Source organism: Paroedura picta, chromosome 12 (genome assembly GCF_049243985.1).
Source record: "Paroedura picta isolate Pp20150507F chromosome 12, Ppicta_v3.0, whole genome shotgun sequence".
NCBI classification, from domain to species: Eukaryota; Metazoa; Chordata; class Lepidosauria; order Squamata; family Gekkonidae; genus Paroedura; species Paroedura picta.
The window spans coordinates 41,634,460-41,659,523 of NC_135380.1; the positions used below are offsets into that span (position 1 = coordinate 41,634,460).

The window sequence follows — 25,064 nt, forward strand, 5'->3', positions numbered from 1 at the left end:
GAGGTTGCCTCCCCCCATCATTGTTCTTTTCCTCCCCCCCTTCTCAAATAATCTTTCACCCCTTCTTTCTCCCCCTCCCCTTTCCTGACAGTCTTACCCACCTCTTTCTCTGTCAGTCTCCTCCCTATATTTATCTCCCTTACTTCTCTGACAATTTAACCCCTCCTTCCCTTCTCTATCAATATTTCCCCACATCTTTCTTTCTCCGCTCCTGTCTTTGACTTCTCCAGCTGTAGAAGAAGAAGAATTGGTTTTTATTCCCCTCTTTTCACGGCCCGAAGGAGTCTCAAAAGTGGCTTACAATGGCCTTCCCTTTCTCTCCCCATAACAGACACTCTGTGAGGTAGGGGAGGCCAGGAGAGCTCTGACAGAACTGCTCTTGTGAGACCAGCTCTAGGAGGACTGTGACTGGCCGAAGGTCACCCAGCTGGTTGCATGTAGATGAATGGGGAATCAAACCTGGCTGACCAGATTAGAATTGTTCCAGGACAACTCTATTGTCCACCAATCGTTAAAAAGGAATCAAAGTTAAAAGAGAAACTTTTTTTTTTTGCTTTTTATTACCCAAAGGAGTCTCAATGCAGCTTACAATCACCTCTCCTCATAACAGGCACTCTATGAGGTAGGTAAGTCTGAGAGAGCTCTCTGTGACTGGTCCAAGGTCACCCAGCTGTCTGCATATGGAGGAGGAGCGGGGAAACTAACCCGGTATCCAGATTTGAGGCCACCAGTCATAACCATGCTACCATGCTGGTTCTCAGTTAGGCTATATCTTGTGGCCACTGGGATTCTTCAGTTATGTCTGTTCACCCAGTTATGTCAGTTCACTTAGGAAGATCTTCAGCCAATGCATTTCTTGTTTTATAATTGAAAGGCTGTATACACACACCAAAGGCGTATGCTCCAACTGTCCCCAAACTACACTATACATGTTTGGGCAAGCTTTTTGAGCTACCGAACAGCCATGTTTTTCCCAGTGTAGACTCCTAAAATAGCCAGTCTTACGGAAAGTGTCAAGCGGGGATGCTATTTGCCCTTCATGCTCTCCCATCCCTTGTCCTCCCCCACCTAGTACTGGGCAAAAAGGGCATAGATTTGGGGGGATATCTGTATTGTTCTGTTTTATGTGAACCACCCTGAGCCTTCGGGGAGGCTGGTATATGAATGAATGAATGAATGAATGAATGAATGAATGAATGAATGAATGAATGAATGAATGAATGAATGAATGAATATCCTAGAGCAGCAGTCCGCAAGCTTTCGGCCGCTGCGGACCGCTGCTCCGGAGTGGGGGGAGAGGGTGGCCCGGGGGCCGGCGCACGCGCGGCAGCCCCAGCGCAAACACGCATGCGCGGACTGCCACACACACGCATTTGCGTCTGGCAGGGGCGCAAAAGCACGTGCGCGGCAGTCCACACATGTGTGTTTGCGCCGCCGCCAGGCCGGCGGCCGCGACTCCCCCTCCCGGCCCCTCCGGGCCGCCAGCAAATCAGCCGCTAAAGCAGCCGATTAGCTTGCGGCTCGGCAAGCTTCTCTTCCCCCCCCCTCCCGAAACAAGAAGCTTGCCGGGCCGCGAGCTAATAGGCCGCTTTGGCGGCCGATTTGCTCGCGGCCTGGCGAGCTTCTCGCTTCGGGGGGGGGGAGGGAAGAAGGAGCTGTGGCCCAGCGTGAAGGGTTGGGGACCACTGTCCTAGAGCATCCTTCAGTACGCTGATGTCATATCCAGTTATTTAACTGGAATGATGTCATGGTGCCACGCCTCCTTGTCTCCACCTCCCCAATTATCTCACCAGCTGATAGCCGAGCAAGCATCATAGAGCAGGGGTGGCCAAATCGTGTTTCTCCAGATGTCCATGGACTACAGTTCCCATGAGCCCCTGCTAGCATAGCCACGTTTGCCATAGAGTCCTATTCTGCACCGATTGCACTGCACCGAGCTGCTGCTGGGTGTTGTAGCCACGGCAGGTTGCCTTCGCCTCCTCTTGGGTCCACGGGACCTCTAATCCACCCAGGATTTATGCCTCTGGACCCAGCAGACAGGGCAGCGAGAGTCCACTGTATTGTGGCGTACCGGGGGCCCGTTTTGATTTTTAGGAACAGGGTATTGTGTTACAATGCAATACCCCGTTCTTAAAAACAAATGCCCCAGGTGGCTCTGCCACAGGTGATTTTTGTACCTTCCGCATGGCTCAGGCCCAATATAGGCCCTGTCAGCATCCGGGGTAAAATGGGACCACGGACATATCCGTGTTCCCTTGCCCCAGGGCAAAATATCTACTGACAAAGATTCTCGCCCCTTATGTGGAACATCCACATCCGTAGCAAATCCCATTGTAACACTTCATTAATCCAAACTACTAAATGGCGCTGGGGGTGCCACTGCCCCGCCAAGATGGCCGCCCTCTTCCTGAGAAGCAGAGATTATGGAAAGGGGTGCTGTCTCTTTCCTCTCCTTAGCTGTGTGTGGCCCACACAAATAAACACAACCCGCCTGGAGACAGGCAAGGGCATGCAAGGTTTGCAGTTTCCTCTGTCGCTTTGTGTCTGAGGCCTGGGTGTGATGTTTACCCTCTTTATTATGTGCAGTCAGAAGGAGACAGGGTGGCTCGACTTAGTTTTGTTGTGCCTTGAACAGGATTGAGAGAGAGCTTCCGTACACAGAGAAGTCATTCTTGAACTTTATGGTGTCCTGAGGTCTGCCATTGTGCTTGGCATGTAGGGATGCCAGCCTCCAGGTGGGACTGGGGATCCCCTGGAATTACACCTCCTCTCCAGACTATGGAGATTGGTTCCCCTGGGGAAAAAAACAGCATAGTAGGACTCTATGGCATTGTATGCCCCTGAGGTCCCTGTCCTCCCCAGGCTTCACCCCAAATTTCCAGACTGGGTCTGGCAACCCTACTCCCTCTTGTCCCCTGCTGCCAGTCAGGGGGGACCTGGTAATCCTATTGCAGGTATTATGTCCTTTCCATACCTCACAACAACCTGTGAAGCACCATGCGAGACAGATACTTGAAATGTCTTCTAAATTAATGCTCGGTTGTGTTCTGAGCTTCCGGAGAAGCCCTGCGAACTGCCTGGGAGAAGGGAGCTGTTTATGTTGAGGAAGAGACAAGCGTTGTTTGCAGTTCACATTTTAAAGGGTTGCCTCTTCAGCGGGTGAATGGGAAACAGTGCTGTGTAGAATGTACTGACTTGTTTTCAATAGAAAAGTATTACAGCATCATAAACGGGAATATCTCATAAGTTAACACACAATAAAAGCAGAGTCCGGGAGCACCTTTAAGACCAACAAAGATGTATTCAAGGTGTGGGCTTTTGAATGCAAGCACTCTTCGTCAGACTTGCTTGCACTCGAAAGCTCACGCCTTGAATAAAACCTTGTTGGTCTTAAAGGTGCCACTGGGCTCTGATTTTATTGTGCTACTTCAGACCAACACGGCTACCCATTTGAATCTATCATAAGTTAACAGTCATTTATAATCACTCTGATTCTGTAATTCCTCAAAATATAAATATTACACAACGATAGCTCAGAGTAACTCATAGAAAATATACGTTCATCATTCCAGAACGTTGTGAACATAGCCCAGATTATTTGAAATAGCGGAAGAATATCTATTCTTTTCTTTTATGAAACGTTAATGTAATAAGCAATTTTGTTGTTGTTATGTGCGAAGTCGTGTCCGACCCATCGCGACCCCATGGACAATGATCCTCCAGGCCTTCCTGTCCTCTACCATTCCCCGGAGTCCATTTAAGTTTGCACCTACTGCTTCAGTGACTCCATCCATCCACCTCATTCTCTGTCGTCCCCTTCTTCTTTTGCCCTCGATCTCTCCCAGCATTAGGCTCTTCTCCAGGGAGTCCTTCCTTCTCATGAGGTGGCCAAAATATTTGAGTTTCATCTTCAGGATCTGGCCTTCTAAAGAGCAGTCAGGGCTGATCTCCTCTAGGACTGACTGGTTTGTTCGCCTTGCAGTCCAAGGGACTCGCAAGAGTCTTCTCCAGCACCAGAGTTCAAAAGCCTCAATTCTTTGACGCTCGGCCTTCCTTATGGTCCAACTTTCGCAGCCATACATTGCAACTGGGAAGACCATAGCCTTGACTAAACGCACTTTTGTTGGCAGGGTGATGTCTCTGCTTTTTAGGATGCTGTCTAGATTTGCCATAGCTTTCCTCCCCAGGAGCAAGCGTCTTTTAATTTCTTTGCTGCAGTCCCCATCTGCAGTGATCTTGGAGCCCAGGAAAATAAAATCTGTCACTATCTCCATTTCTTCCCCTTCTATTTGCCAGGAATTGAGAGGGCCGGATGCCATGATCTTTGTTTTCTTGATGTTGAGTTTCAAGCCAACTTTGGCACTCTCCTCCTTCACCCGCATCAACAGGCTCTTTAGTTCCTCTTCACTTTCTGCCATTAGAGTGGTATCATCTGCATATCTGAGGTTGTTGATATTTCTCCCTGCAATCTTGATCCCAATTTGTGACTCCTCTAATCCCGCATTTCTCATGATGTGCTCTGCATACAAGTTAAATAGGCAAGGCGACAGTATACAGCCTTGCCGAACTCCTTTCTCAATTTTGAACCAGTCAGTGATTCCATGTTCAGTTCTCACTGTTGCTTCTTGACCTGCATATAAATTTCTCAAGAGACAAATAAGATGCTCTGGTATTCCCATCTCTTTAAGAACTTGCCACAATTTGTTGTGCTCCACACAATCAAAGGCTTTAGCATAGTCAATGAAGCAGAAGTAGACGTTCTTCTGGTACTCCCTAGCTTTCTCCATGATCCAGCGTATGTTGGCAATTTGATCTCTAGTTCCTCTGCCTCTTCGAAATCCTGCCTGTACTTCTGGAAGTTCTCGGTCCACATATTGCTGGATCCTAGCTTGTAGGATTTTGAGCATAACTTTGCTAGCATGAGAAATTAGTGCGATGGTGCGGTAGTTTGAACATTCTTTGGCATTGCCCTTCTTTGGGATTGGAATGTAAACTGACCCTTTCCAATCCTGTGGCCATTGTTGAGTTTTCCAAATTTGCTGGCATATTGAGTGTAGCACTTTTACTGCATCGTCCTTTAAGATTTTGAATAGTTCAACTGGAATGCTGTCACTACCACTAGCTTTATTGTTGCTCAGACTTCCTAAGGCCCATTTGACTTCACATTCCAGGATGTCTGGCTCCAGGTCAGTAACTACCCCATTGTGGTCATCAGGGATGTTAAGCTCGCTCTTGTATAGTTCTTCTGTATAATTTTGCCACCTTTGTTTGATCTCTTCTGCTTCTGTGAGGTCCCTACCATTTTGGTCCCTTATCATACCCATCTTTGAATGAAACGTTCTCTTCATATCTCCAATTTTCCTGAAAAGATCTCTGGTCCTCCCCATTCTATTGTTTTCTTCTATTTGTTTGCACTGTTCATTTAAGAAGGCATTCTTATCTCTTCTAGCTTTTCTCTGGAATTCTGCATTCAATTGGGTGTATCTTTCTCTTTCTCCCTTGCCTTTCACTTCCCTTCTCTCCTTAGCTATTTGTAAAGCTTCCTCAGATAGCCATTTTGATTTCTTGCATTTCTTTTTCTTTGGGATGGTTTTAGTTGCTGCCTCTTGTACAATGTTGCGAACCTCCGTCCATAGTTCTTCAGGCACTCTGTCTATCAGATCTAATTCCTTAAATCTATTTGTCACCTCCACTGTGTATTCGTCAGGGATATGATTTAGTTCATACCTGAGTGGCCTAGTGCTTTTCCCTACTTTCTTCAATTTAAGCCTAAATTTTGCAACAAGAAGCTCATGATCTGAACCACAATCAGCTCCTGGTCTTGTTTTTATTGACTGGATAGAACTTTTCCATCTTTGGCTGCAGAGCACATAGTCAATCTGATTTCTGTGTTGACCGTCTGGTGATGTCCATGTGTAGAGTCGTCTCTTGGGTTGCTGGAAAAGAGTGTTTGCTATGACCATTGTATTCTCTTGACAAAATTCTACCAGCCTGTGCCCTGCTTCATTTTGTACTCCAAGGCCAAACTTGCCTGTTATCCCGGTTATCTTTTGGCTTCCTACTTTAGCATTCCAATCCCCCATGATGATAAGCACATCATTTTTGGGCGTTGCTTCTAGAAGGTGTTGTAGGGCTTCATAGAACTGATCAACTTCATCCTCTTCAGCAGCAGTGGTTGGGGCGTAGACCTGGATCACTGTGATGTTGAATGGTTTGCCTTGGATTCGAACTGAGATCATTCTGTCATTTTGGGGATTGTATCCCAAGACTGCTTTTCCTACTCTCTTATTGATTATGAATGCTACTCCATTTCTTCTGCGAGATTCTTGTCCACAGTAGTATACCTGATGGTCATCTGAATTAAATTCACCCATTCCTGTCCATTTTAGTTCACTGATTCCTAAAATGTCGATGTTCAGTCTTCTCATTTCTTGTTTAACCACGTCCAGCTTGCCTTGATTCATGGATCTGACATTCCAGGTTCCTATGGAATAAAAATCTTTACAGCATCGGACTGTCTTTTCGCCACCAGTTACTTCCACAACTGAGCGTCCTTTCGGCTTTGGCCCAGCCGCTTCATTCATTCTGGCGCTACTCGTACTAGCCGTCTGCTCATCCCCAGTAGCATATTGGACACCTTCCGACCTGAGGGGCTCATCTTCCAGCGTCATATCGTTATGCCTATTGGAACTGTCCATAGAGTTTTCATGGCAAAGATACTGGAGTGGTTTGCCATTGCCTTCTCCAGTGGATCACCTTTTGTCAGAGCTCTCAGCTATGACCTGTCCGTCTTGGGTGGCCCTGCACGGCATAGCTCATAGCTTCACTGAACTACGCAAGCCCCCTTGCCACAACAAGGCAGCGATCCTTGAAGGGGGGTAATAAGCAATACATGTTCCTAAACAGGATTCAACCAATATCTTGGAGCTGGAGGGTCTTTCTTCCATCTAACAGCAAAGATTAATTTAGCAATTGCAAGAAGGGTTCAAACAGATTCCAAAAATCTGGCAAAGCAACATAATGTAACCTGATAAGATAACAGTGTCGGTTTCATTATTCTTTTTTTTTTTTTTTTTTTTTAAATCACAAGGATTGCTGGTAGTTTCAGGAATTGGGTTCAAGGATAATGTATATAAATACAAGAAACTGAATGAGAGAATCGAGCATCTGCTTTAATGGTTAGGCATAAGTGATCTTAGGGCAGCCAAATACTTTTAGAGAGGTGATGTCCCATGTACACATGGAGGGATTTCATGATACCCAAATTAGGGAGATCATTGCTTAAAAGTATCCTATTGAGGGATGCAACTTATCTGTGGACTACAGAGATCAGTTCCTCCGGAGAAAAGGGATGCTTGGTCTTGGGGTGGCAGGTTACAGTGGATGAGCAATAGGGTTGTGAGTGTCCTGCATAGGGCAGGGGGTTGGACTAGATGACCCATGAGGCTCCTTACAACTCTATGATTCTATGATTTGTGCCCCACTCAGGTGCCTCCCTCCCCAGGCTCCATCCTCAAATCTCCAGGGATTTCCCAACTTGGATCTGGAAGCCGTAGCCCCTATCCTAACCCCCCCCTCGCTGCCTCCGGTGGCCAGGGGGGGGGGCTGACAACCCTAGAGCCATAGGAAGGGTTAAAGATTGAACCAGTGGGTCCAATTCCAGAGGCACCCTAAGAAGGTGCCCCCATCTGACCTTCATTATTTCCTATGGTGAAAACAGACCAAAGAATTTGGGGGTTTTGCATCATAGGAAATAATGGACAGACCTGGTCCAATCATTTTGTAACTTTGGGGTTCTTTTGAGGAGAGGCTCCTGCAATTACACTGCAGGTTTGGTGACTCTACCTCAAAACCTCACCCCCACAGAGCCCGGGAAAGGCAAAAAGTGGAACATTTCCCCCTTTCTCTTTCCCTTTAAAGTTTAAATGGCCACTCACTGTAATCGCTGAATCATGCCAAACCACGATTTAGCAATTCAAGCAAGGTTAATTCAACTGGCGATTCAGACCAAAGTCTCCAAGGGTTTCCCATCCCAGAGCTGGCAACCCTATAAATGGGGTATATGTAATGTAGCCAGGAGATCCCTAAGTCTGTCTGGCTGTCAGACAAGAGATGTTCAGTCCCCATGTCATGCCCTGGTATTCCTTGGAGGTCACCCTTCCAAGTGCTAGCCAGGGCTGATCTTGCTAGAACTAGTCTCCATGTAAATGGGCCTTGAAGGAACTTGAATAGGGATGGGGTCCAACATGCCAAGGTACACTAAAATCAAGAGTTGGGTCAATAAGATCCTGAAAAATGTGTGTGGACTGATTGGGGACGGGGAGGAAGGGCCCACGCCTGACAGATCAGCCTGACAAAGAACTCCATGTAACTCTGAGGCTTGCACATTCCTCCTTGGCTGGAAGCAGCCCAGCTTATTTTCTCACTTCCCATTTCTGTGTCCTTAACCTCGGGACCAGCCATTGGGGGTCTGTGGATGGAGACATCAGCCCAGACATCAGCCAGGGCCTCGATTCCTAGGAAATGATATTCATCCTATCCCGTTTGGTAAATAGGATGGAGTCCCTGGTGTTTACACATGAAAAGAGATTGTAGGGGGGGGGGGGGGCGGGAGCCGGCCCCTGATGTCACATCTGTGGCATTCAGACAACTGGCTCCCAGCCGCGACCGAGTGGCTGGAGAGGGAGGGCCGGGGAGAGAGACCCGGCTCCAGCCCGAAAAGAATTACTGGAAGCCGGTTTCTATAAGCAGATCCCCGTGCTCAAGGGGGCAGAAGAAAGCCTGCCGCCGTTTTGGAGGGGAGAAACAATGGCTTCTGAAAAAGGCAGCGGGATAAAAATAGACGCCGGCCTTCGCCCACGCAGGCTTGGGTTGACTCAAGGGGTCCCACCAAAACCCCTTTCCTCCACGCCAGGGGTAGTCAAACTGCGGCCCTCCAGATGTCCATGGACTACAATTCCCAGAAGCCCCTGCCAGCATTCGCTGGCAGGGGCTTCTGGGAATTGTAGTCCATGGACATCTGGAGGGCTGCAGTTTGACTACCCCTTCTCCACGAGGTCAATGCTACGGAGTGGGCCGTCTGAAGAGAGCGTTGCTGGGGAGCGACTGCCCATTTCTCTCCATATTTTGTTTTCTTTGAGTTTGGGTTACTTTTCCAGTGGCTTCTGACAGGATTCTTGGGCGGACTCTGCCTTCGGCTCAGAGCCAACCCGTAGCAGGCCAGCCTGATATTTCTGTTCGCGGTGACCTCTGAGTTGGGGCAGTTTTGAATTGAATGCTCTTCTGTGTCGAAGTCCCTGCACATAAAATAAAGTGTCAGAGGGGTAGGTTCAGTTTTTCTCTCTGATAAGGTTGGTAGACTCGGGCCTGGAGATCTCCTGGAATTAAAGCTGATCTCCAGTCTCCCCTGGAGAAAATGGTCGCTTGGGAGCGTAGACAGCATTTGCCTTCCTGAGATCTCTCTCCAGGCTCTGCCTCCAAATCTCCAGTAGTTCCCAGTCCAGAGTTGACAACTGGGCTCCCTGACAGGCTATGGCAGTTTGTTTTTTAATTAAAATTCAGGGACCTTTTTTTTTTTTTAGGAGGAGGCCCCCCGCCAGTGGTCTAAAATGGTATAATTCAAATATAAGATTGCCATTTAGAAAACTTATTAGCGAGCGAGATGGCTTGCAGTGGGTGGCGGGATATAAGTCAAACCAATAAAAATAAATATATTGCAGCACAGAAATGCTGCAAAGTAATAGACACTGACTTGGTAGAAGCCAGGGTTCAAATGTGCCAAGAAGTCTAGATCATGGATACAGAAGCATTCACAATGGCAACTAAGGAGGCCAGTCCCCAGGAGGGCCCTGGAGATCCCCTGGAATTAAAGTTCATCTCCAGACCAAAGAGAGCAATTCCCCTGGAGAAAATGGCTGCTTTGAAGGGTGAACAAGGGATGCCAGTCTCCAGGTGTGCCCTGGAGATCCCCTGGAATTAGAGCTCATCTCCAGACTAAAGATATCAGTCCCTCTGGAGAAGATGGCTGCTTTGGAGGGTGGACTCCACAGAGGTCCCTCCCCACCCTAAATTCCACCCACTCCTGGCTCCACCCCCAAAGTCTCCAAGTATTTCCCAACCCAAAACTGGCAACCCTAAATGGCATGTCGGGCCAATTTGTGCACTGTGGCGATCACAGCCGTTCTCCACATGTTTGGAAATCTTCTCACCTTTGCTGTGACGTTGTTTTAAGGTCCAAATGAGAGGTTGGTTGGGTTCTGATCAGCCCACATGTTAGACCAGGGGTAGTCAAACTGTGGCCCTCCAGATGTCCATGGACTACAATTCCCAGGAGCCCCTGCCAGCATTCGCTGGCAGGCGCTCCTGGGAATTGTAGTCCATGGACATCTGGAGGGCCGCAGTTTGACTACCCCTGCGTTAGACTGACCTGATCAACTCGCACGTGAGCACAGGCTTATTGTCACTTCCCTGTTACTAGGTTACAAGATCCCCAATGGAGCACTGGCGCCAACAGCAGCCTGTGGATCGCTCTGATGTTCTTGGTCTATGTTGTGTGCCAAAAAAAACTCCACACAAAGCAAATGAAAAACAAGCAGATTGCAGAAATCCAAATTCAGCATCCGGCAGAGAGATGCAGAAGGGACGGTTTGCTTAAGAAATGTAAAGACTAGCTCCCAAGCCCCACTCCCTGGCTGCTGAATGTCTTGCGTTTGAATTTTCTCCAGGCATTGGCCAAAGTTCCAGGCATGTCTCTTTACCGCAGTAAGGAAAGGGGGAGGAAGATGCATTGTTTGTCCACACTGATGTCATGGGCACTGTCCATTGGCTCATGAGACACATGCCACTATGTTCCACATCAGATTCCCAACTGGAGGGGCCTCCCCAGCAAGAGGAAAGAATGGTACAATTCCCTCGTGACCTGGGAAAATGCAGTTACTACTGGGTAAATATTTTTGCTTGGGAGACATAAATGCTTTGTGAAGGGGGAAAGAGAAGAACACTCCACTTTTCACTACCCGAGGGAGTCTCAAAGCGGCTTACAATCGCCTTCCCTTCCTCTCCCGACAACAGACACCCTGTGAGGGAGGTGAGGCTGAAAGAGCTCTGGAAAAATTATAACTGGCCTAAGGTCACCCAGCTAGTTGCATGTGGAGAAGTAAAGAATCAAAATCTTCAGATTAGAAGACACTACTCTTACATTATATCACATGACGGAACCAGAGAAACAGATCCAGTAAGTCAATAGAGAATGAAAACCAGCTCATGCCAAGTTGTGAAATTGAGAACAGGATTTTGACACTATTTCATTCATTCATTCATTCATTCATTCATTCATTCATTTGATTTATATACTGCCTTCCTGGGAACTGGCTCACAACAGAAGGAATAACAATAATATAATTAAAGTTAAGACATCGTAAAAACATTTAAAACCACATTTCATAACCAGCAACAGCATCAAAATAGGTATTGTTCCTAGCATAATTTCTATTATATTTTCATGTGGTGTTTTTTATGGGAGGGGGACCCATTTGATATTAGGAAATCACTGGCCTCAACCAAAATCTTGGTGGAAGAGCTCCATCTTACAGGCTCTGTGGAACTGTCAGCTCCATCAGGGTCCAGATCCCCTCTGGGAGTTCATTCCACCAAGTAGGGGCCAGGACTAAAAGGCCAGACGTACTTCCTTGGGACCAGGAACTACCAATTGGTTGGTATTTGCAGAGTAAAGTGCTCTACGGTGGACATAGGCAGAGAGGCGGTCCCTTAGGTACCAGGCCCAGACCACGAATGGCCTAAAAGGTAGGAACCAATACCTTAAATTTGATCTGGAATTCAACCAGGAGCCAGTGCAGTTGCTGAACATCACCTGATGTGTATCCCCAAGGCAATTTTGCACCAAATAGCATTTTTATAAGCTGGATGCCCACAGCTGTCTTACTGATCAGAATCTCTTTCCCCTGATCTGAGAAAAAAACTTGACTCGTCCTCTTGCTCTTTTCCCTCCCAGGTGTCCCAGCTCCACCTGAATGTGTCATCGGCAGAAGGAAACAGCACCCAGCAGCGGAAAGTGGTTTTCATAGTGAGCTCCAACTCCCACACCTTTTTAACCGTCCATTCGGAGGATCTGCCCCTCACCTTCATCTATGTAAGTACTTTGCTCTGTGTTTTGGTCTGCAGCTGTATTACAATAATGGCATAGACTCCGCTGTCCGCTGCTACATGTGATAGCGGGATGGATGATCAGTTTGCGGAGGTGGGAAGAGAACTGGGCAGCATCTTCCAAAAGTACGGTGAACAGCAAATATCTTTTAATTATTTCTTCTCACAGCTGGGGAACTGACTGCCATTATTATTATTAATTAATTTATTTATAATTGTATTTGTTGACCACCAACCCCAGCCCAGTTGGCTCATGGTGGTTTACAAAAAGAACATTAAAATCCACATAAAACTCAATACATATAACCAATATTGGTGGTGAAAAACAATCTACAAAAAGCAATCTACAAAAAGTCCCCCATCCTTTCTCCTCATATCCTATGCAACAGTCCCCATCGCCCCGGAGGGTATTTCCTGGCGATGTCTGGCCTAGGAGCCTATAGAGGGAGAACACAACTCTGTTCCGAGCATGCGCCTAGGGGAAGGAAGGATGCACAAAATCCTGACAGACAATAAAACAGGCAAACCCATTTTCTCCTGCACAGAAGACTCTTAGCGACAGATAGTTTCAGAGTTTTGTGGCTGCACCCACCATGCTGTGTCGGAATCCCAAAGGTTCCAGCTGGCTCAAAATGTTTGGGGACCCACACTCTAAATTCTACCCCACTCTGCTTCTTAACCTTGTGCTCACTGAGGTGGCTCACCTATGTCTGTATCACTTAACACTGCAGGAGCGGCTGAAGTTCTTCCATGAGAACAATTTCCTTTGCTTGTGACAGATTAGAGAGAAGGCTAAGCTAAATCCTTGGTTTTGATAGGCTGTGGATTTTTTAAAAAAAATTGTAAGGCATTAAAAAAAAAACCAGCAGAATCATAGAATCATAGAGTTGGAAGGGGCCATACAGGCCACCTGCTCAACGCAGGATCGGCCCTAACCATCCTAAAGAACATTCAGCCCTGTAGGTCCTCAGCCTCTTTTCTGAAATGGTACGACCCAGGCATTGAGAATGAAGCCTTCGGCACCTCATGCTAGTTAGTACCTTGCTGTCTATACTGCTGGGCAGACAGGAAAACTGTTGGGACATTCTAATGTTGAAGATAAAAGGGGAGGCAGTAGGAGGAAGCTTAAACAGGCACAGATGAGGAGTCAGCCTGGAAATGGGTGAATTTTCAAAAGCGGCACAGTCCTGCCAGTCTGAAATAGGGTTGTGTGCTTCGGCGGCCAAAGCCCACAACCCAAGCTGAAGCAAAAGGCCCTGGCAAGCTGGAGTCAATGTATGGTGCCTGGACATCTCCTGGCACGTTTTCAGCTCAGTCTATGCTAGGGCAATGTGTGTGATGGCAGGAACTTCTGTCAGGTCACTGCTGACTTCTGGCAACCCCATAGGGCAGGGATTCCCAACCAGGCTTCTGGGGAACCCTGGGGTTACACGTGAGCTTACCAGGGGTTACACGGCCTTTCCCAGAAGTTTGGATGGCCACTGACATCACTAGATGTCACTGGAGCCCATTCCCCCTGCTGCTCTACAGGCCTAGTCTCTTTCTACCTAGGGGAAATGATAAATGATTGATGGATTGGCCAGCCCCTGCATCTTACTTCTGCACTCTGTTCTCTGAAGAAGAAGAGTAGGTTCTTATATGCCGCTTTTTTCAACCCGAAGGAGTCTCAAAGCAGCTTACAATCTCCTTCCCTTTCTTCTCCCCACAACAGACATCCTGTGAGGTGGGTGAGGCTGAGAGAGCCCTGATATTACTGCCCGGTCAGAACAGCTTTATCAGTGCTGTGGCGAGCCCAAGGACACCCAGCTGGTTGTATGTGGGGGAGGAGCGGGGAATCAAACCCGGCTCGCCAGATTAGAAGTCCGCACTCCTAACCACTACACCAAGCTGGCTCACCACTTCCAGGGGCCCTTGAAGCCTGAAAAATATTTCAGAGGTTCCTCTATGGCTGGGGTAGTCAAACTGTGGCCCTCCAGATGTCCATGGACTACAATTCCCAGGAGCCCCCTGCCAGCAAACGCTGGCAGGGGGCTCCTGGGAATTGTAGTCCATGGACATCTGGAGGGCCGCAGTTTGACTACCCCTGCTCTATGGTCAAATGGGTGGAAAAGACTGCACTACTGATATCTGGAAGCAGATGTCTGATAAAACCTCTGATCTCATACCCTTGAATAATAGCCCTCTTATTCTTGACCCCAAGAACATAGTCCAAAATTGCTCTCCAGCAAATTCCAGTAACAAAATGTTGACCAGGGTCCCCCGAAATAGACCAAACAAAAAAAAAATAGAAGCAGTGATTGAGCAGTGATGCTGACTTGAAAACAGGGTTTGTTGCTGGGAACTGCAGCAGCACAGACATGAGGATAAGGCATTTCCAGTAGATCTCTGCAGCCCCCCCCCCCCCGTATGGCGAAGTGGCACGCCATTCCTGTGCTGGGAGTGACGCACAAAACTTGGGAAAGTCTCCTGTTTCCTCTCGGGCTGTTTGGAGTAAAGTCAGCAATGAGATTTGGCTCCAGCCGGCCCGGTCAAGTCTGTGAGCTTTGTTAGCAAAATAAAACTCTTTCCTATTTGTGGCTAATAATATTTTTTTCAAAAGCTGACAATAGGGGTGGGATGGGGGTTGGGCCGGGCACAGGGCGCTATCAGATCGAACTGTGGCACCGCGAAAGCACGTGGGAGGCTCCTTCGGCTTGAACTCTCCGTTCCCTGTCCGGCATGAGGTCAGGAGGGCAAACCGCTGCACAGCCTCTCCATTGGAGTTCCCTTCTTCTCAGTCTGCCAGGCAAGAGATCTCTAGAATTAGGTAGAGGCCGACAAACAGATGAGCCACACCAAGTGTTGGAAAATCCCACAGTCGCACCAGGGTGTTCTGGGCTTGCGCATAAATAAAGGTAAAGGTAAAGGTATCCCCTGTGCAAGCACCGAGTCATGTCTGACCCTTGGGGTGACGCCCTCTAGCGTTTTCTTGGCAGACTCAATACGGGGTGGTTTGCCAGTGCCTTCCCCAGTCATGACCGTTTACCCCCCAGCAGCAAGCTGGGTACTCATTTTACCGACCTCGGAAGGATGGAAGGCTGAGTCAACCTTGAGCCGGCTGCTGGGATCGAACTCCCAACCTCATGGGCAAAGCTTTCAGGCGGCTGCCTTACCACTCTGCGCCACAAGAGGCTCTTTCGCATAAATACTCAGTCCTAAACCCTTCAGGGCAGCCGAGAAGAACAGCAAAGGAGGAATTTTCAGTAGCATCCCACAGCCTAACAGGAGGCTAGTTGAACAAATTTTGAGTCCAGCAGCCCCTTTACACCAACCAAGCTTTACTCAAGCTATGAGCTTTCATGTGCATGCACACTTCCTCAGATACAGTGTTATGGAATGGAAGTAATCAGTTCAAACTTATAGGCAAAGTGTAAGAGTAAATTTACATACAGCATAATGAAAATGGTTAATGAATTCCAGAGATTAATAGGAAAAAAACAGCAATTTGGATTAGTTTGTATTCACTTAGAATCATACAACCATAGAGTTGGAAGGGGCAATACAGGCCATCTAGTCCAACCCCCTGCTCAATGCAGGATCAGCCCACTTGAGATTGAATTGTATGGGAAATGTTTTGGGTACAATAAAGATGTCCACATTAAGAGAATAATAAGCAAACTTATAATAAATTGATGACAACACTTCGTTGGAGCTCACCCTCATGCCCCCCTCTTGTCCTCTCAGTTCAGTTGAATAAAGTTTGAGTCCACGGTTTGGTCCTTGCATATATCAAACGCCTTTATTATGCTGTATGCCAATTCGCTGCTTACCTTCTATACCACCTTGATGTAGTGGTTAAGAGCGGTGGCCTCTAATCTGGAGAACTGGATTTGATTCCCCAATTCTCTGAATGTAGCCAGCTGGGTGACCTTGGGCCAGTCAGTTCTCTCTGAGCTCTCTCAGCCCCACCTATGTCACAGAGTGTTGTTTGTGGGGAGAAGAAGGGAAGCGACTGTAAGCTGCTTGGAGACTCCTTTGGGTAGTAAAAAATGGGATACCAAAAAAAGCTCTTCTTCTTCCACTTCTCAATGTATCCGACGAAGTGCGCATGAACATGGAAGCTTATATCCTGAATTTGTTGGCCCTAAAGTTGACCCTGGACTCAGTATTCTGCTGCTTCGGACCAACAAAGCTACCTACCTGAATCGATCTTCCCAGGAGTCCAGATGTCCTTGATAGAGAAGAAACGCTGGCACAGATAAAATTCCTCCTTCATATTAAGCTTGCTGTTCTTTTTGTTAGGCGAATTATAGTGAAACCAAGCACTTGGACTGTTTGGGAAGAGTGGGAAGCGGGTATTATGGAATTTTGTTCTTCTCCCACTGTTACAGTCCACAAAGTAAAATGTTTCAGAGGGTAGCCGTGTCAGTTTACAGTAGAACGACAGGATTAGAGTCTAATAAAGGGAGCCTTAAGTCTCAAAAGCTGGGCTATTTCCGCATTAGCAGTGTAGTTTGGATTTGCATCTTTTAAGGGGCTGACTTTTTTGTCTGCTTCCACACTAAAATTTGCTTCTTCCGACACAGTCCTGAATTGCCCCTTCAGTAGCTCTGCAGCAAAGGAGTCCCCAGAAAAATGCATTTCATATTTTCATGCAGGATCTTAAGGGGTCTGATTTGGGGCTGCCCAATGCGGAAATGTGTGCAACCACGTTTTGACCTGCACCCACCATTTTTAGTCATTTGGGAATGCCCCTTTCCTCATCATCATCCTCCCCCCGTTCCCCCCAAAATCTGCCTTTTAAAAAAAGGGTAATCTCAGTACATTATGCAGATGATACCACTCTAATGGCAGAAAGTGAAGAGGAACTAAAGAGCTTGTTGATGCGGGTGAAGGAGGAGAGTGCAAAAGTTGGCTTGAAACTCAACATCAAGAAAACAAAGATCATGGCATCCGGCCCTCTCAATTCCTGGCAAATAGAAGGGGAAGAAATGGAGATAGTGACAGATTTTATTTTCCTGGGCTCCAAGATCACTGCAGATGGGGACTGCAGCAAAGAAATTAAAAGACGCTTGCTCCTGGGGAGGAAAGCTATGGCAAATCTAGACAGCATCCTAAAAAGCAGAGACATCACCCTGCCAACAAAAGTGCGTTTAGTCAAGGCTATGGTCATCCCAGTTGCAATGTATGGCTGCGAAAGTTGGACCCTAAGGAAGGCCGAGCGTCAAAGAATTGAGGCTTTTGAACTCTGGTGCTGGAGAAGAGTCCTGCGAGTCCCTTGGACTGCAAGGCGAACAAACCGGTCAGTCCTAGAGGAGATCAACCCTGACTGCTCTTTAGAAGGCCAGATCCTGAAGATGAAACTCAAATACTTTGGCCACCTGATGAGAAGGAAGGACTCCCTGGAGAAGAGCCTAATGCTGGGAGAGATCGAGGGCAAAAGAAGAAGGGGACGACAGAGAATGAGGTGGATGGATGGAGTCACTGAAGCAGTAGGTGCAAACTTAAATGGACTCCGGGGAATGGTAGAGGACAGGAAGGCCTGGAGGATCCTTGTCCATGGGGTCGCGATGGGTCGGACACGACTTCGCACATAACAATAACAAAATCTCAGTACAATGCTGTTTCTAAGTTGTTGTTTTTTTTTAAGAAGTCTTGCAGCCTTGCAGAGCAGTGTTATAATGCTATCTGTAACCATTGTTGGCTCTAATATTTTGGAAGAGCCACTATGGGAGGAGCGGTGTCCCGGGCTGTCCGGCTCACATCCAGGTGTCTGGATACTACTTCTGCCTTTATGGGCCTCCAAGGGCCAATCCGGGCATGCCCAGCAAAGCTGGTTACCCAGATTGGGCTAGCCCCTCAAGCACCCGCCCCCAGAAGCCAGCCATGAGGCACTCATGCAGCCTCGGGGGGGGGGGAGGCGATCAAGGGCACGGAATGGTGGCATTAAGGGGCATGATGAAAACAAAGGTGTAAGCAGGCACCATTTTGCAAAAAAACCCTCACATTTTTTGAAAAGGGGAAGCAAAGCATGATGATAAGCTGTCTCCATTAGACTCGGTGCAGAAAGCATGTAGGAAATTTCAGCCGTGGAAATGAGAGGAGGAAAGCCTAAATGCGGAAATGTTAGAATCCACTTGCAGCATCCCAAGGAAATCCAAAGCAAGTCTAAAAGGAGGTATGTCTCCTAATGCGGAAATGGTCCTGGTCTCTAAGGTGCCATTGGACTCAAATCTGACGTTAAAAGTGTATCTTTGGGTTTTTTGGTTTTTTAAAAATTTCAGTGGGTAGGGATAAATCAAGGTGGATGTTTTAAATTCCCTATTATCATTCCCCTTGAATGAGCATCTTCATGAGCGATGCAGATTTTTTTTTAAATTACAGATGCAGTTTCCAAAGCCGACTAACATTGTTCTTTATAACATGGCATCATCCTTAACAAAGCAGAATAAATCCTCCCCCCCACCACCATTTTTTAATGTTTCCAAAATTTGACCAATGTTGCTCTTCCTAATGGCAGGCCACCCCCCCTACACACACAGACACGCATATACATGCACGCACGCGCATGTTTGCTCCTTCAAAGGAGCTCCGCCTGTCCTGCTTGTTGACGCCTGGCCTTTTTTCCAGATTCCACAGCAGACAACAATAGGTCTTAAATGGCTTTGATCATGGCATGAGATTAGCTGTCCCTTTTTTTCCGGGCCCCTCTCTCTATCTGTCCTTTTCTTCTTGGGGAGGAGGGCAGGGAGAAAGCTGCTTTTCCTTTTCCAGAATCTGTGAGACTGAAGGTGTAAAAATAAACCCGAAAGAAGAAGCTACGTGTCCAGGCATTCTCTTTGTTGTGCCAATAACCATTTCCTGTTTCCGTCTTTAATGCACGAGAAGCCCTTCAGCTCTATTCCCTGCCTGTCCGCATGGAGAGACAGGGATGGGCCAGGTTGCAGATGAAAATGGTGAGGGGGAGTCTAGAGTTGAGGCACACCCTGCCCCTCACCTCAAAGAAGAAATAGCAGAAGAAGAGCTGGTTTTCTGGACCCCACTTTTCACTTCCTGAAGGAGTCTCAAAGCGGCTTACAATCTCCTTCTCTTCTTCTCTCCAGAACTGACACCCTGTGAGGCAGGCGGGGCAGAGAGAGAGTTCTGAGGGAACTGTGACTGGCCCAATGTCACCCAGCAGGCTTCATGTGTCTCAAAGCAGCCTGCAACCACCTTTATTTATTAATCACAATTATAGACCACTGTTCCTGGACCAACCACCTCGCGTCTTCATTTCCTCTGTCAATAACAGATATTCTGTGAGGGAGATGAGGCTGAGAGAGCTATGAGAGAACTGCGATTGGCCCAAGGTCGCCTAGCAGGCTTCATGTGCCTCAAAGTGGCTTACAATCATCTTCCTTTCCTCTGAATGGAGAATCATTGCTTGGATGCCTCCTACCTCTGTGAGACATGCTGCAGATAGATCTTCTCTCCCTACTGACCCCATAGGGTTTTTGAGTCAAGAGCCATTCAGAGGGGGTCTTACTTTGCCTAGCTCTGCATCGTGGCCTTAAACTTCCTGGGTGGTCTCCCTCCCAAGTGCTAACTGGGGCCGACCCTGCTTAGCTTATGTTTCCAAAACACTGGTTTCCCTTGCCCGGGTTCCAAAGCCCATTTGCGGCCTTCACTTTTCCTAAAGAGTAAACCGTTTTTCACAGTTTGAGTCAACTTGCGCTTGGTGTAGAAGGATGTCTACACCATGAAGGCTACTTTCAGCCATAGCTTCAAAATGACATTAAGGCGGAATGTTCCAGGCTCATGCAAACCTCCTTCCCTTTCCCTCTCTGCTTCCCTTTCCTGCACAGACGGCAACAAAGGAAGCCAGGTTTAAAAGCAACTCCAGTTACTTATAAATGCAGGCGTGTGTCTTCTTAACCAGCATGCATTCCCCTGACACATCATTGCAGGATATCTTTAACCCCCCTTGGACAAGCTAAGCCAAACTTTCTGACTGCCTCAAGAGTTATGCAATCAATCTGCCCAAAGAAAGGGCTGGGTCATATGCTCTTTCCCCCGCCCTGGCACAAGGACAAAGGAACTGACAATACCTGGCTAGCGGCTAATCTTCTCAATGACCCTCCACACCTGCAAGTATTGTTTCCCATACTGTCTCTTCCTGATGAAGCAGTCCTGCTGCCAGTCCATCAAAATCCCATTCAGATAAGGTCTGCCATGCCTAAGCACCCCTCCTGGTCCAAAAGGCAGATGTGGCCAACACTACTTCTGAACTGGGAGCATTACATCAACTCCAGTGGTCACCCAGGATACCCATTAATGTTTCATTATCAAAGCCTGAGTACCCAGCTTGCTGGGGGGTAAACGGTAATGACTGAGGAAGGCACTGGCAAACCACCCTGTATTGAGTCTGCCATGAAAACGCTGGAGGGCGTCACCCCAAGGGTCAGACATGACTCGGTGCTTGCACAGGGGATACCTTTACCTTTACCTTTATCAAAGCCCGGTTCACCCATTAGTGACAAGTCCATTTCTTGCTCAATTAAGCATTGTCACAGGGCTGCCATGCCTCCAAAGTACAAATTTGGCTGTAAAAAGAGAACAGAGAGTAGCCATCTCCATTCTTGTGTTTGGCTTCCTATGCATGAAACCCACATTGCAGGTGGGCCGCCATTTCTTCTGGACCTCCCTCATGTCAGATGGTCACTATACCTTTCTTTGACCCAAAATCTTAATCCTCTTTTGCGCCCGATCACTTCTTTTGTTTCATCTGAATGTATGTGTTAGGTTAAACTGTGTATCTATTGTGAGGGACCTTTTATTTCATTTTTAATTAAAATCCTTTTTATTAATTTCTAAAAACTGCCTCTGTTTGAGATTTTTAGTCTGATGGTGGAGAAATTTAACTTATTGCCTCTCTCACAGGGCTAAAGGTACCCACTGTGCAAGCACCAGGTCATGTCTGACCCTTGGGGTGACGCCCTCCAGCGTTTTCATGGCAGACTCAATACGGGGTGGTTTGCCAGTGACTTCCCCAGTCGTTACCGTTTACCCCCCAGCAAGCTGGGTACTCATTTTACCGACCTCGGAAGGATGGAAGACTGAGTCGACCTTGAGCCGGCTGCTGGGATCGAACTCCCAGCCTCATGGGCAGAGCTTTCAGACGGCTGCCTTACCACTCTGCGCCACAAGAGGCTCTTAAAGAGGCTCTCCCAGGGCTTCACCTCCTTAAATAGCTACTACCCCATTATAAATTCAGGCTCTTGTTATGTTCTTAAATTTTTAAGATAGAATGTAAAAAAAATTCCTATATGTATAAAACTAGAATATCATGGGGCGGACTCAGGTAGGTCATTCCACATTCACTAGTTTTCTATGTCCCGGGATTTTTTTGGACTTGGAAGATTTGGTCTTATGAACCTCACCTCCTGGCCATCTGAAGTGGATGATCTCGCCGAGAGAAGAAGCTGTTTCATCACCAGACTGGGCTGCTTCATCTCTTACGATGCTGCTCTGCTTTTCTTTTCTAGAACTCTGAAAACATTTTCCTTAAAACGAACTACGGAGAAGCCAACAGCACCCAAATTCCTTCCTTGGGCAGTGGCGAGGAGCTCCTGAAGTGGGCCGAATTAATGTATGGGGGTGTTTCTTCCTTTGCCAACGTAGGGAGCCCTCAGCAGATCCTCTTTCAAGTAGGCAAAGGTGAGTCCCATTAAGATCTTGATGAAAGCATAACAGAATCCAGGTTGCAAGGTGTAATTAGTATATTCTCAAAGGCTTTCATGGCTGAAATTAGCTGGTTGTTATGGTTCTCCCAATTTGGCTTTAGTTTTTCTTGCTGCACCATTTTCCTGAGCTGAAATGGCAGTGGGGGGGGGGGTGCCCTGCTGTGAGGCTCCGCGTGATGCGGTTAGTACACATGGAACCTCACGGTGGGACAAACAACCCACTCCAGGGGCTGTTTCAGCTCAGGAGAAACAGTGCTAAGGAGAAGGCTGAAACCCTTCATGACCCGTAGAAGAAGACAAAGAAGAGCTGGTTCATCTATGCCGCTTTTCTCTACCCGAAGGAGGCTCAAAGCAGCTTACAGTCTCCTTCCCTTTCCTCTCCCCACAACAGACACCCTGTGAGGTGGGTGAGGCTGAGAGAGCCCTGGTATCACTGCTCGGTCAGAACTGCTTTATCAGTGCTGTGGTGAGCCCAAGGTCACCCAGTTGGTTGCATGTGGGGGAGGAGCGGGGAATCAAACCTGGCTTGCCAGATTAGAAGTCCACACTCTGAACCAGTACAGCAAACAGGCCATGCTCCCAAACGTAATCAGGCTATGGAGCACTTGGGAAAGTTAGTTCCCTGATCATACGTGTTACTGCAAGTCTAACTGGGGGGTGCCCTCCAACCCCAAGTCATTCGCATATATCATGTAGTGTGGCCCTAAGTGCTGCCCTGTAAGGTAAGGTAAGGGTATCCCCCTGTGCAAGCACCGGGCCATGCCTGACCCTTGGGGTGACGCCCACTAGCGTTTTCATGGCAGACTCAATACGGGGTGGTTTGCCAGTGCCTTCCCCAGTCATTACCGTTTACCCCCCAGCAAGCTGGATACTCATTTTGCCAACCTCGGAAGGCTGGAAGGCTGAGTTGACCTTGAGCCGGCTGCTGGAATTGAACTCCCAGCCTTATGGGCAGAGCTTTCAGACTACATGTCTGCTGCCTTACCACTCTGTGCCACAAGAGGCTTTTTAAGTGCTGTCCTGTATTGGATCTAAAATCAAAATAGGTGTGGATCACAGTGTAGCAAGCACCCAAGAAATTAACACACTATGAATCACAGAATCATAGAGCTGGAAGGGATCTTCAGGGTCATCTACTCCACCCCCCTGCAAAATGCATGAAATTCACAATTACCTGCCCACCCATAGTGACCCCAATTCCATGACCACATGATGCCTGCCTAATTCCATGACCATATGAATAAGCTATAAACATTATTAATATAATAATAATAAATCCCATAAACTTTATTTTTCTAACCTACTCTTCCAGTGAGGCTAACAACAGGTGACATCAAGTGATAAAATACAACCAGGAATACATTAAAATGCATTAAAACATTTTACAAATTATCAGAGTTCCTCCACCAGGCTAATGGTTGAGGCCAGGAAATTAACACCACAAAACTGCTTGCCTCCCATCTCACAAAATCAGCAATGCACCACCCACAGAATGCCAACCGCTCAGCAGAAACAGTGTTCCCCTTTACAAGATTTTAATGGAGGTTGTTTAGTAATATAATTTAATATTTTAAGAGCAGTGTACTAGTTAAGTATGGCAGCTTCTAATCTGGGTTTGATTCCCTGCTCCCCCACATGCAGCCAGCTGGGTGACCTTGGGTTTGTCACAGCCCTGATAGAGCTGTTCTCACAGAACAGCCCTGACAGAGTTCTCTCAGCCTCGTCTACCTCACAGGGGTCTGTTGAAGGCAGAGGAAGGGAAGGCGATTGTAAGCTGCTTTGAGACATCTTCCGGTAGAGAAAAGCGGCATATAAAAACCAGCTCTTCTTCTTAATTTTTAAAAAGTTTATGTTCCGAATGCAACTTTATTACTTGCATGTGCATTGTTGTCACCTGCCCTAAGCCAACCAAGAAGGGTGGACTATAAAAATAAAGCGTTGTGATTATTATTTTTGTTGTTATTATCATCACCATCATTAGCTCTGTATATCTGCCGATAAGTTTAATATAATACACTCTTCACTTAAAGTAGAACCTATGTTTATAGAATATGCTAGAAAGTTATACAATACTGAACTGCTATATTCCCCACTACTAAACATACAAAGATCAGTTGTATATAACACTCATCAGTTAAATTCTCACTTGTTGTTAGTTGTGATCACACAACAAATTATTAACAGCTGGTGCGTGCGAGTTCAATCAAGATAACCCTCGTATTGAATATTAAGTTCCACAAGTCTCTATAAATTCTGACACCAAGGGAAGGAGTCTCAAATCCAGGTTCCTTGGAATGCAAAACGTGCTGTAATAAATTGAGATCAGAAAGCTGCTGATAACTTGGATTGCGCGAAGTCAAAGGGTAGCAGAAAAATTTGGGACTTGGCAAACTTGGAACAAGCATCTGATTGAAGCCGACTTCTTTCAGACTCAGTCTTTGGATCTTACTGATTCATCTTCCCCTCCCCTAAATCTGAGATGAAACCATTGTTTTCCTGGAGACTTGGACCCATTCCGCACAAATAGGAAAATGCACTTTCAATGTGCTTTGGCAGCTGGGTTTTCCTGTGCAGAACAGGAAAATCTACTTCTAAAGTACATTGAAAGTGCCTTGTCCATTATGTGCAGAATAGGCCCTGGTAAGTGGGGAAGTTCCCATTTGCATTTCTGTTCCTGAGTATCGTTCACGGTAGCCTGCTTAGCAGAGCCTGACCTGCTCAAAAGCGGAGCCCTCGTGCCTGAGCAGCCAGAAAAGATGGATCGGTTTTCTGTGTTCTTCAGAGATCGGCACTTCCGAAGACTGCATCCCAGAGACAGACTTCAATGCTGGGCAGTACCTGGAGATGGATGTCGTCTCCTCGGAGGTCAAAAGCTGTCCTCTCTCCAGCAAACACCCCAGGGAAGAAGCACACATTGTATGGCTCCAGCAGAGCCACCAGGATTCTAGGTAATTTGTGGGTTATGCATGTATAAAGTGCTAAAAAGTAGCAGCAGAGCCCTGGCAATCCTGTGTACGGTTTTCAAGGCAAGCGATGAACAGAAGTGGTTTGTCATTTCCTGCCTCTGTCCCTGAAATGCCTTGATGGCCCCCCGTCCAAATACTGGCTTAGCTTCTGAGATCTGATGAGGTCAGTCTCGCGTTGACCATCCAGGTCAGGGAAGTTTGGGGATTATTCCAAAGCATTATGTTTAAGCAGGGA

The 25,064-nt window shown here is 47.2% G+C and overlaps 1 protein-coding gene across 2 annotated transcripts in view; it reads left to right on the plus strand.

The window, feature by feature from the left end:
- Nucleotides 1-25,064, plus strand: part of ENG (endoglin) — a 77,633-nt gene that overhangs the window by 25,930 nt on the left and 26,639 nt on the right. For both annotated transcript variants that reach the window (XM_077305181.1, XM_077305180.1), the window contains exons 3-5: nt 12,011-12,148; nt 21,666-21,837; nt 24,646-24,811. In XM_077305181.1, coding sequence (XP_077161296.1) covers nt 12,011-12,148; nt 21,666-21,837; nt 24,646-24,811 — 476 coding nt within the window. The remainder of the gene's footprint in view (nt 1-12,010; nt 12,149-21,665; nt 21,838-24,645; nt 24,812-25,064) is intronic.